Here is a 13,908-nt window from a genome sequence, read left to right on the forward strand (position 1 = left end):
GTTATAAATTAAGAAAATTGTACTCAATCGCGAAAAGGTAATTCACTTATGTTGCTATCGCAATAAAGAAGAACTATAATTAGACGACGTAAATTGTGTTTATTAACACAAAACATACCATAAACGGTCAAAAGATCGATTATATTCTGTATTGTAAAAAGTTGGTATGTTTAGTGTTAAACTAATATTAACAGGGTACGTAGCCAAATCTTTCAACAAAAAATAAGCACCTTTTAAGTACTTTTTAAGCACTGAAAAAATATTTTTAAGCATTATATACATTAACAAAATGCAAAATAATTTTCATTTACATGATCATGATAAAATAATTAATTTCTGACAAAGAACTCGCTTCTTGATTATTAGCCACCATAAAGAGATCGAGAGTTTTTTCGGCTTGATTTCAGAGGGTGGAAACTGAAGCCTGAAATTGAGGGTATCTTGCAAAATGCAACAGAGTTACACACAAGAGTGCAAGAATCTCTACGAACCCAGCTCAGTAGCTGTATACGCACATGCGGACCCGCAAGTAAAACGTGTAAAATGATTGGCGGTTTCATACACTACGGATCGACGGCACGCCGAAATACACTGTGAAAACGTTGAATAGAACAATGTGAAAACCACAATTTTGCATAAAACGTGGAGAAGAAAAAAAAATCTCATTTTCGAAAAGGAAAATTTAAAGTATTTCTTAAAAAAATATAGAATAAAAAAAAGGCACCTTTAAAAGCTTTTAAAAAACGAAAATTGAAAACAAGTCTTTAAGCAATTTTTAAAAGCGCTACGCACCATGATTAATTACCTATATACAGGGTGCGTAGCCAAATTATTCAACAAAAAATAAGCACCTTTTGAGCACTTTTCAAACACTGAAAAAATATTTTTAAGTACTTTAAAAAATATCATAATTAGGCAGGGTTGGTAAGTTTTTGATAATTGACGGTTTTATCTGGTTCAAAAAAAAAAATTTTTTTTTGGCATTGTTTTTGACAATTGTCAAAATTTTTTGAATAATGTAAATCGAATGGCGTTTTCGAAACGAAAACGTTGAATAGAACAATGTGAACAGTGTCTTTCTGCATAATTCGTAGCAAAAATCAACGCGGTAGAGGAAAAATATCATTTTGGAAAAGGGAAAATTAAGCANAGTATTTCTTAAAAAAATATAGAATAAAAAAAAGGCACCTTTAAAAGCTTTTAAAAAACGAAAATTGAAAACAAGTCTTTAAGCAATTTTTAAAAGCGCTACGCACCATGATTAATTACCTATATACAGGGTGCGTAGCCAAATTATTCAACAAAAAATAAGCACCTTTTAAGCACTTTTCAAACACTGAAAAAATATTTTTAAGTACTTTAAAAAATATCATAATTAGGCAGGGTTGGTAAGTTTTTGATAATTGACGGTTTTATCTGGTTCAAAAAAAAAATTTTTTTTTTGGCATTGTTTTGACAATTGTCAAAATTTTTGAATCATGTAAATCGAATGGCGTTTTCGAAACGAAAACGTTGAATAGAACAATGTGAACAGCGTCTTTCTGCATAATTCGTAGCGAAAATCAACGTGGTAGAGGAAAAATATCATTTTGGAAAAGGGAAAATTAAGCACTTTTTAAAAACACCCAATGAAAAAAGCACCTTTAAGGGCTTTTAAAAAACAAAATTCGAAAATAAGCACCTTTAAGAACTTTGTAAAAACGCTACGCACCCTGAATACATAAATCGACGAATCCTTAACACACTTTACGAAAAAATACACTTCCTAATTTATTTGAGGATACAATTCATAATGATTCTTACTTTTCAAACAGAGGATAAGCCTGATGAAATTCACCAGAAGAAATAGGATTGAAAATTTTTTTACGTTGTCGTCTGAAAAGTACTCTTCTCGACCGTTCTGAGCTACTTTTCATTCTAGCATAAATGAAGTACTATTATGATAATTAGAAAAGAAAACAAGTCAGAGTTGTACTGTAGCTATCACGAAATGGTAGCGATTTTTCACGGAAAATATTAATCTCAAAACCAGAAATCGAAATAACATGAAAATAATAAAATTCAATTAAGTTATAAATTAAGAGAATTACAATCAATCTAGGAAAAGTAATTCACTTATGTCGTTTAGGTTGCTAGGCAATCGAAAAAAAATTAATACTTTTCAAAAGCACTTCATTGGATCGAAAAAAATTGAATTTATTTTACATTTAGGGAAGCAATCGATCGTTATAACTTACGATGATAGATCAAGATAAATCATATCAAAGAATATAAGTCGGACGTGCAAAATAGACATAAAAAAATTCTGTAATTGGAAGGAATAAAACGTTTAATAAATGCAGAATTTCTTTCATCATAATAATTCTGATAGTTGCTTAATTAGAGCATTATTCAACAATAACGTTAAAATAAAAATCGGTATTGGAATAATTATATAAAAACTCCAATTCAAAATGAAAATAGGAAAAACTCAAAATACTTTTTCTAAATTATTTAGAAAATAAGCTATTCTCCATTTAAAAGGTTTTTTCTTTAAATAAAAATCTGGAAGTTTGTATTATCAGAGAGTTAAGAAGATAATTGTATTAATTTATGAGTTACTCAAACCATTAGAATTAATCTATTAAATCAAAAATAAATTCTTGACTATTTAAGTGAAAAGAATTGCATTTTGTTCACCACGTTGCATCACATTCTGCACAAAATCTGAAAAGTTTTGCTTGGGTTCAAAGAGAGAGGCAACGCTGCAGTGTTATATTATGCTGCTAAGCTATGCTCACTTGTGCATTCTGTTATAAACCTAAAACTTCTTGACTCAACAAACCTGGCAGAAAGGACCTAATTCTACGATAATTTTTGGATTCAGGATATTATGAGTTGATTTTTCAAATTCATAAAAAGAACATTTCAAAAAAAAAAAAAAAAAAAAAAANAGAGAGAGAGAGAAGATTTTACAAAAAACCTTGAATAACTCCTGGTAATCATAAAAACCTCAAGTTATATAACAAATTAAAATAGATTCAACCAAAATAAGACGAAGGATATACTTTGTGTAACGTAGACTAAAACACAAAATAACTAAGAAGAGGGGGGAAATGAGATTAAAGCACAAATTAAAGTAAAGAAATGAATATACTACATTTTCGGTAATCAAAATAAGAATATTTCTCAATGTTTAAGCACAATCGAAAAGAAAAATGCTTAATTTACGTTTTTTACCATAATCAAGAAAGATTTAGTGAACATTTTTACATTTGTTCACGTACCTAAATTCTGCACAAGATCTGCATAGAACCAATGTAATTCTGCAGTAACTACGCTTTGCAAAACGTACGTACTTGTGGGTCTCTACATTAAAGTGCTAAATCTCTCTAATGTTTGAATAGTCTAATGATGTATTTCACATACATTTAAATAAGCATTATTTGTCTAAATAAAAATTATATTAAATTTATATCAAAACAGAGAAAAATTTACTGAAAGCATCGATAAATTTAATGTAACCATTTATAATATTTACTGTTTCCTAAAAATTAACATATTTAAATAAACAGAAAGAATAAAAAAGCTGTTTTGACTTAACTATCACAAACTGCCTTCACTTATTTCTAAGTGTTAATCATATTAAACTGTATTGGGCATAAACCAACGATGAGAAAAATATTCAAAGGACAAAATAAAGCTTTCAATCAATACAGAAGCAGATGTCTAAAAGTAAAGGTCGTTCTGTAATGAAAACAGCTGCGTTCGCACAATATCACCTGCTAAGAAAAAATGTATGAAATAGGAAGAAAAGCAATTTTTATTAACAGGACTCTCTTCAATTTATTAAAATACTATAGGGTGTTTGTTAGAACTTTATTATCAAATATAATCTCGAAAAATTTAGAGTTAATATTTTGAAGGAATTCGAACTTCTACTTGAAGATTGTAACAGTCTTATATCTTAATCAAGAGGTTGTAACATTATTTCACGATTATACGATTTGGGTAACTTTGTATCCAAGAGTAACAGACTATCACAGCTAAAATTACCAGACTTTTTGGGAGAAGAACATCTTTGTAAAAAATCTACTCAAAATTTTGTGGATATGTTAAATATGTTGTGGATAGCACTTTTCAAGCACCCAAAAAATATTTTTAAGCACTTTGAAAAAAAAAACCATAATTAGGCAGGGTTGAAAAGTTTTTGACAATTGACGGTTTTATCTTGATCCGTCATGTCAAACAAGCAAAAAACTTTTGGTATTGTTTTTGACAATTGTCAACAATCATGAAATTTTGAATCATGTAAAACGGTGTTTTCATACACTACAGACTGACAATACGCCAAAATAGATTGGGGTTGAAATAATTGTGAAAACGTTGAATAGAACAATGTGAATTTTTTTTTCTTTTTTTTTTTGCATAATTCATACGAAAATCAACATGGTAAAGGAAAAATCTCATTTTGAAAAAAGGAAAAATTAAACACTTTTTAAAAACACCCAATGAAATAAGCACCTTTAAGCACTTTTCAAAAACGCTACGCGCCCTGTTTAATACTAAAAGTAAATTTTATTAAATCGTTCTGCCGACAGAATACAAAATACAAGAAAATGCTTTTATTGAAATGTTACAATTTTATTTATATTGAATTATTAAAAAGTACACATTAACGTTATTAAAAAAAAAATTTGCATTTTATCTACATATTTAATCATTTAATTTTCACAACTTTTCGAACTTTTCAATGTCTTTCTTTCACATTTTTTTTAAACTAGTACTTTTAAAATTTAGTTCTCAATCCCATTTTGCAAGTTTCTTGAACTAATATTATAATAAAGTTCGTTGAACCAAGGTTAGAAATTAAATGGAGATTCAAAACTGTACTAAGAACAAAGTTTATGTATCAAATTGAAAACAATGAAATATACTTCAGTTTACGAAAGGCGAAAAAACTAAGAGTTAAAATAATTTTAGACTCATTTTTATACACAGCATAATTTTAAGAATTTATAAAGATTTAATTCTTATTAATTAGTTTAATATTTTTCTAAAGTTAAGTCCAATTTGCTTAATTTTTCGTAAAAAGTAACTTAAAATATTTAAAAACCACAAAAATAGTGTGTAAATTCAGTAAATACTGCGATTTCAAAAACGGAATTTTTTTTTTTTTTTTAAAGGAAAAAAAATTATATTTCAGAATTTCGGATTTTTTGAAATGCCAAGCAGCGGAAAGACGCATTCTAAATAGAGTTCACATGTTGAGTTTGGCACAAAAGCAAATTCTGGTACCAACAAAATTTAAACTAAGAGTCACAACTGGCTCAAAATCTCTTCCGATGAAATAATTGAAATTACGCCAAGTTTCAACAAACACATAACTCAATACATAACTCATTAATACTAAAATTTTACAACTGAAAGTTCGGTGAAAAGCAAGCAATTCTTATTTGTCAAGGGAAAATTAAGTTATATAATTCGTAACCTCATTCCAATTATTTATTTTTAATATCAACACACGAAAACCTTGGCAATTAACCTCATTGCATTCAACATTTTAATTTATTTTGCTATATAAATGTTACTTGCAAAATAAATGTTAGAAAAGAATTACAAAACCAGCAAAATCCCTTAATATTTTCATCTTATGATCAACCCATAAAAGAGTATTTATACTATTTCACCCATTCAGTGGAATTTATAAATACATAAAATTAATGACAAAAAAAAATCCTGAAATATATATATATATATATTTTTTGTTGGTCAACTTATGAGTATATAACATCGTTCAACAGAGCTAGTAGGCAAATTTTATTTATTTAAGAGGTCAACATACATATAAGAAAGGTGGTCAGATTACAAAATTGGTGATATTTGACGGAAATATCCTGCTTCTCAAAAATTGTTGTTCTATAAGTAAAAGCATTTCATAAATCTAAATTGAATTTTTTTTAAAAAAAAGTACTGTCTAAGGAGACCACCTACAGTGCATTGCATTTTGTGATAGTTTTTTAAAGATGATAGTTTTTTTTTTTTCCTTTTAAAATCTTATCGTTTGTTTTTATATTACCAATCAAATTACAGATAAATAAATTAAAATTTAATTTACAAGATTTAAAAAGTTTAATTTTTCATTCATTATTATTCATTAACATGATTTAAAATTTTATTTTGCATTAAAATAAGATTAATAACTGGAGCAAACTACAATATTTGTCACATAAGTTTAGCAATAAATTGATTTGTTTAAAAATTCAAGTATACATATTTGGTTTTTTAGCATTCCAATTATTTATTTTAAGTAATATCAGCACAGCAGAACCTTTACTATTAACCTCATTATATTCACCATTTTAATTTATTTTGATATACTTGCAAAATAAATGTCAAAAAAAAAAATAGAGTTACAAAACAAACAAAATCGCTTAATGTATCATATGATCAACCCATAAAAGGGTATTCATACTATTTCACCAATTCAGTGAAATTTATAACACATAAAATTAATGACACTAAAAAATTTCTAAAAAATATTTTTTTTGATCAACTTATGAGTTTACAACATCGTTAAAGAGCTCTAGTTGGCAAATTTTATTTAAGAGTTCAACATACATACAAGATAAATAGGTGGTCAGATTACAAAAGTTGCCCCCCCCCCAAATTATATGGAATAAATTCGGTTACGGACAATCGAAGACAACTTGCACGAGTGGACAACTTTCAAGTGTCATCAATCAGACAAGATTTACAGAGTATTCTATTCTTTGAAATAAATTAATGGCGATACATTTGTTTTAAAATATAGCCCATAATGTAAGTGTACTAGTACTAATTACTTAACTTAAACATTAAAAACTTGAATTGATTTACGAAAAATCAAAAATTATCAATTGGCATTTAAAATCTGAGGGTTAAAAAAACAATTCCAACTAAAATTGAAAGAAAAAAAAGCGAAATCTCAAAATTTAAAAAAGGGGCTATGAGTCAAACATGCCAAATAACCAAAACATCCTCACTTACTAAAAACAGAAACCCTTAAATCCTGGATTTGAACGAAAGAATTTCGATACGGGAACAAACCCTGACCTTCTGGATCGACATCCACTGCCACTAAACCTACGAAATACTGGCATATCTACTCCATTGTCAATCGCAATAATCTTCGTTTACCAACTCTTTCAAGATGGACAAAAAAAAAAAAAAATCACTAAGATTCATAAAATGCGTACGCCTACAAATCACCCGATGACACTTTGTAGTGATCGACCGAAATCGCGAAGAGTGTCTCCTACGAACGATGTCGAGAAACTTGGCAAGAAGTGGTGCACAAGTGATGTTTCTAAATTTACACAGAGGCGCTTTTTCTCGCACGATATTGCATCCATTGCTATGTTTTTAAAACAATTTTGCGTTTCTTTTTATATTTTATACTTTTAAACAAGCCCACTCACGCTTAGAAAAAGCAAGTCAAGAGGTTGGTATTTAATACTCAGGGCGCGCCGATCACCGATCCCTGATTGGAACACTTATTTTTGTTTATGAACAATTAATGCACCAAAATTAAAAATTATAAAATTAATACACATAAAAGAAATTATGTATTAACACAAATCGATTTCTACGTTTAAGTTCCAAATTCTATTGGGATAAAATTCAAATCTGATCATTCTGCTCTGTTATGTCCGTAACTTTATCCACAAACTTGTTTTTAAAATATATATATTTAATTTTTCGTTCCTAATCCAGTTAAATGTTTTTCGCCAAAGAAAATAAATAAGAATACGAAATGTTAATTACAAATTGGGAAAAAAAGGTGATTTAGGTTTTTCATGTCCGCACAGTTTTCGACATGATCAACACCATCACAAATGAAAAGCTGTTTGAGTAAAAAAGAATCAGGCTAACATAAGCATTAATTAGAAAAGCACCACAAGAACAAATTTTTAAAAAAAGAAAGAAAAAAAAGCAGACGATAATATTAGAACTTATTGGATTTGATAGTTTTCCAGACGGAGTTTTTTATTTTTTATAAATAAGCATTTTTTAATTAACTACAATTAATTTAAAGTATTATGCTCATTTTATGATTAACTTAGTCATAATTACTGTCTTGAAGGCGATTTTAATATAATTATGAATACTGAGAAAAGGAAAAGAATTTGTGACGTCTAAAGAAATTTATACACGTTTCGTAGAGTGCAAAAAAAAAAAAAAAAAAAAAAAAAAAAAAAAAAAAAAAAATCAGGGCACTTTTCAAAGATTAGGAAATTTTTCGGAACTGTGTACTGTAGTCATAAACCAAACTACTTAAAAAAAATAAAAGTATAATTTACTCAGCTTAAGTACAATAACGGCAAATTTAATCGCGAAACAGAATTGCTTTGTTTAGAACAGAAAGTTTTAACAGTTTCCAGTACAATTTAATGAACCACTGAACAATTCATAATAGTTTCAGATTAATGTACACTGAAAATTTTCATAGCACTGCTACCTTAAAAAAAAACACACCAATCAATTTAATATTCCTTAATACCAAAATTAATCAATTTGTAATCGAATTCAAGATTTGACCCTCAAATCAACATTTGAAAATTCCATTACATAATTGTTGTATTGTTGATAAAAATCCCTTTATCTATGAAAAAAAAAAATTAAAAAAAACTACACTCTAAAAGATTTGTTACCAAATATGCTGAAAATAATTACTAAGCGTATGATATCGGGATAATTTAGGAAATTTTGCTATTGGCCAAAAGTAGCATTTTAAACAGTGGCGACTTTACATGCAGCCACTTTTTCAAAAATTGAAAATTTTAAACGATTAAAATTTTTTTTTTGATATTTATAATGTAAAGCATAACTTAAGAAGCATTTCTGAAATAAAGGAGAACATTACAAGGTTCATATTTAAAATGAAGAAATATTTTATGAAAAAGAAAAGAATATTTCAGAATATTTTCAACTATTCACGATAACCCTATAATCATTTTGCATTAAGTAAAATAATAAAAGCACAAGGGGTGTGCGCTTTCGACGGAAAAAGTGGCAATCGGATGACGAGTATTAGGTTTTAATCGACGTTTTTTATACGTGTAGACTCCATTTTTTATATGTAGGTCAATAAAATTTGCCCAATATCGTAAGACTATTGAATTTATCAACATAGAAACTTTATATAAATGAAATTTCCTTTTCTTAAAATGACTGAATTCGCCATAAGTCTGAAATAATAAATCCTGTGTTTTTATTTTTTCTGTTATTGAAGGCTGCTTGTCAGAACCACGGTAGACGGTCTCCAAATTTGAAAGATCGAATTTTGCAATTTTTTACTAGCAGTATTAATTAAAATGAATAGTCTAGTATTATTATTAAAATAAATAAAGCATATTAACTAAAATAAAACAAAAGACACAAGTTTTTCAATTCTTAAAATCAATTATTTTAAAACCCGCATTTGTGTTCTTAGGAAATGGGATGTTCTGTAGACACACAAAAATCAGGAATATCAGAATAAAAAGCTCAAAATCAGGACAAATAACGACAGTATTTCTTATCAGGAAAAGCAGTAATATCAGGACAACTACGAAAACTGCGTATATTGGCAGGAATTTAAAACCAATCCAGTCTATTGGACAAGACAAACATCAATTGATGCAGTTTTTGCAATCCATGATTTAAGTGACTTGTGGCGTTTATGAAAGATAATATGGGTAATCAGTGGTCGTTTTAATAATACCAGGGGTCTGTCCAGAAATTTTGTGAAAGGTCCGTTTTTGTAATATTGTGAAAAAATTACTCGTAATTTGTGAATATAAAATAAACATTAAGTCACATTCTTTCAACCAGGGTCCGCTTTTGTGAATTTGTGCAAATAGGATCCGTTATTGCAAAAAAACTTTTTCAAGGAGTGTTTAAATTGTAAAGAGATACAAGATTATGCTCAACACTGTAAAATTATAATTAAAAAAAAATTTTAATTTTCAAAAATAAACAGCAATTGCTGCTACTAAGTTAGAGCTGCAACATACAAATACATATTTGGTATTTAGCCAATACTGCTGAACGCAGAATATTCATTTCGGACGAATAAAGGAAGAAACGTCTGCCGAAGACAAAATTTAGTTCGTTTACATCCGTCTTCCCCCCCCCCCTTCCTGGGAAAGGTTTATTCGATTAACAAAAGAATAATGAAGATAAACAAATTTGTGAAGGGTCCGATTAAAAGATAAATTATTTTGTGAAGGGTCCGTTTTTAAGTTAAAATATTTTGTGAAGGGTCCGTTAACGGACCCAAATTTCTTCTAAACAGACCCCTGAATACCATCACAATTTTCTCTCTTTTATAATTTGAAATTGTTATTTTGTACTTATTTTTTTTAATTACAAATATTGATTGGACACAGAAAGCAGTTAGACAATGAAGCCACGAAAGTATACCGAACTATCAACAAAAGCATCAGACGACTATTATTAATAAAATAATTAGAGTAAAAGTAGTTACAAAAAACTAGAGCACTTGCGGAAAGAGTAAATACCATACATCAAAGTAATAAAACATAATAAAGAGTAGTACTCGTATTACAAAATACATTTAGTCAAAATGTATTAGGCTAATAAATCGCCCGTGCAAATAATTGAATTACTAAATAAATATACAAGAAAAGGACAATTGTTTCTGTAAACAATGTGTAGAACTTTAAATATGTTGGCAATCAACTAGCATCTCTGTCTGGAACGTTAATTATTCGACTACTTAAGTACTGTAAATATCATTCGTCTGGCGAGGCAACGACGCGGCATTGTTTATAAACCCCATTTTGACAGAAGAAAAAAGTTACAGATTCCCTAGAATGTAGTAAATAAATCGCAGGAATTAAGAAAATTAAGTTTAAATGAACATCACTTTGTAAATTAATGATAATAAATGAACGCGATGGTAGCGCAGTTATAAAATTAATGAAATACTGAAAAATTAGTATGTTATAACTTATTAACATTTTGGGACAATTTAGACGTTTTGCTATCTTTCGGAAGAAAAAGGAGTTTTTGTCGGACCATACTTGTAATATTAATTAAACAGTATTAAAATTTATTGAACGATTAAAATTAATGTTATTAATCTGCGTAATTGGGGCAATTTCATAAATTAAGAATTTTATATCTGCAGACTTTAAATCCAATTAATCCATAATTTCATAAATTAAGAATTTTATATCAGCAGACTTTAAATCCAATTAACTCAGTTTGGAAAAAAAATCGAGCCGTTTAATAAAAGTTTGTGAAAATAAATTTTCGTATCAATTTACACATACTCCAATTTTAAGCGACTTTCCTGAGTTTAAAATGTTTTCAAAAAGTAAAAACTGGGAATCATGTATTTAACACAATATGCTACGTCTGCAATAGCCCGATTTTAATTACTTTTTTTAAAATTGAAATTTCAACTAGGGGTCTAACTGGAAAATTTCTAGGTGTTAATGACATGCTATGAATTGCAGAATATCAAAGCGATGCAACAAGTTTTTTTTTATTTTTATGTTAAATTTCAATTAAATTTTGGGAGCCATCTATGATTTTGGCGACCGATGATTGAAGAATACTGGTTACACAAAAAGATAAAGAAAAGAAAAATACTGTCCCTGAATAAAACGTACATTTTTATACCTGATTTGAATTCCAAATCTGAAAATATAGAGTGAAGAGAAGTAGCCACAATTTGGGAAATATGGTTTTAATAGTTAAGTCATATCAGCGAAGAAATGTTCGGACCATTAATACTAATATATAGTATTTCACTATAACTATTTAAGCGAATTAGATCCTTTTTTCTATACTATGAATAACTAGTTTATGCAAAGATAACTATCTCATGTAAAAAATGATTTTTAAAAATTTAATATTTTTTACTATTAAACATAATGTGTAAAAAAAAAAAAATTAAGTTTAAAGTATGCGATTCTATTTAGTCTTTTTCTGCACTTGAAAATATAGTTTTAAATTATGTAAAAATTAGTAAACCTTGTCATTCAGGAACCAGGAGCCGAAAAATTTTTGATGCTCCAGCTCTGCTCCCAGATAATAAGCTAAAACAATTTTATTATATATTTTTGAGCGCTTTTGAGTTTAAGATTAGAATTCGAAATATTTACTTTAAAATTTTTATTTTAAAAATGAACTTTAAAAAAATAACAATCACCAATTCATCACAGAAAATACAAATTTATTTTAAATCACAGTTGAGGTATTTATTCATCCTTAAGAAAAGAATAAAATCTAATAAATTATCCTTCATATTTGATCTTAAATTAGTATAAATATATTTTCATGCTGAGTTCTAAAGCAACTTGTCTAATAGGAAATGCCATCCCTAGGAGAGTGAACTTGCTAAGGCGCGCGAAATTTTAGAGTTCCAGCCAGGTTCCTGTCGCTCTATTATTATATTAAATATTGATAAAAATTTATTCTGACACTGATTTTTTATAAATTAAACCAGTTTAATAATTATATGAAATAAAATGTTTGATCCAATAAAACAGTTCAACTGCGAAATGCACAAAAAATTAAATTAACATCAAGGGAAGAGAAAACATTTGAACCGATCTCCAGATCTATTTTATTTACTTCCAGATTGTGGCTTCCCACCCATGACCTTTGTAGTCCGACCCTCCCCTTTAATTTGAGGGTCACAGATCAAATTTTGGAGGAGGAGATAAGGTTTAACTGGAGAAAATACGTTTACGAGAATAATTTCAAAATTTAATTAATATTTAGATCTAATTACTAAGGATACGTGAAGTTAGCACTTTGAACAATAAATATCTACCTTGAATGTGTGAAAAATCTGATCATTAGATAAGAAGTTATTAAAGGTACACTTTTTTTTAAAACCCTTATCTCATTATAGAATTTGAGAGTAACACAAAAAAAGGACATTCACTAAAGAGGAAAAAGTTAATAAGAATTTTGGATAAAATATATAAATCATATTAATAACGTTATATTGCCTTTATTTGTAATAAATATGTGCAAATAAGCTAACCCAATTTTTTTTTTTTAAATACACAATTTTTACACCGTTAGTATAGTGTTCCCCCGAGTGAAATACAGAGTTTTATAGCAATTATCTCAAATAAATATGAAGAAAAATATCTCTTTTATAGAATCAGATGTTTACATTATGTGTTAGACACCGATGAGACTAGCCCGCAGCTAAAATTAATAAGAAGAAAAAAAAGTCTCTCCTCAGACGCGTATAAATAGGGTTCACGCCAGTATAGCAACAATTGTCACTAAATGTTCTACAAATCATGCTAAATGCATACAAGGCAACAAATTTGTCGCCTTGAAATATGTTTGAAATTTGCAAAATAGTTTAACGAAAAAGTTTTTGGGCATTGAATATCATGCATTAAAAAAATTTTTTTTTGCTAATTTTATCGTCCTATTGTGCAATTTTATCGTTCTAAGCGTGGTATTCAGATAGTATAACTGAAAGGGTCTGGTACAATTTTTTTTTAAAATTTAAATGTTGAACTTTCACATTTACACGTAGTACCGAACTTTGCACGAAGTACTGACAATATATTTGTTCACCAATAAAAAAATTTTTCTTGCTCTTTTAGAATTTACTTTATTTTAAGTTTTAAATAATTTTTTATACGTTGTGTTACTTACTTTCTCTATTTTCCTCATTTATTTATTTATTTAGATTCAGCATTTTAATCTCTGTGTTGAATCCATTTATTAATATTTTAGTTTTTTTTCACTTAATTTTAACACTAATGTTAAATCATTATAGGGTAATGAAACTAATTTAGTTTTATGGTGTTATAGATGGCAAGAATTTTTGATGTGTACCATAACATGAATTATGTAATTGTAATGTTCGATTTTTTTTCTCAAGTTTATCTACCATAATTA

At 28.0% G+C, this 13,908-nt stretch overlaps 1 protein-coding gene across 4 annotated transcripts in view; it reads right to left on the reverse strand.

Annotated features, from left to right (window-relative positions):
* LOC107452953 (macoilin-1) overlaps window positions 1-13,908 on the reverse strand; it is a 63,056-nt gene that overhangs the window by 30,202 nt on the left and 18,946 nt on the right. Inside the window, exon 1 of one of the 4 annotated variants that reach the window (XM_043049646.2) lies at window positions 7,009-7,276. The exons of 2 other annotated variants lie outside the window; for them this stretch is intronic. In XM_043049646.2, coding sequence (XP_042905580.1) covers window positions 7,009-7,121 — 113 coding nt within the window. In that variant the 5' untranslated portion in view covers window positions 7,122-7,276. Of the gene's footprint in view, window positions 1-7,008; window positions 7,277-13,908 lie in introns of those variants that run through there. One more of the 4 variants, XM_043049645.2, reaches the window with a different exon arrangement.

The sequence above is a fragment of the Parasteatoda tepidariorum genome, chromosome 9 (assembly GCF_043381705.1).
Source record: "Parasteatoda tepidariorum isolate YZ-2023 chromosome 9, CAS_Ptep_4.0, whole genome shotgun sequence".
NCBI lineage: Eukaryota > Metazoa > Arthropoda > Arachnida > Araneae > Theridiidae > Parasteatoda > Parasteatoda tepidariorum.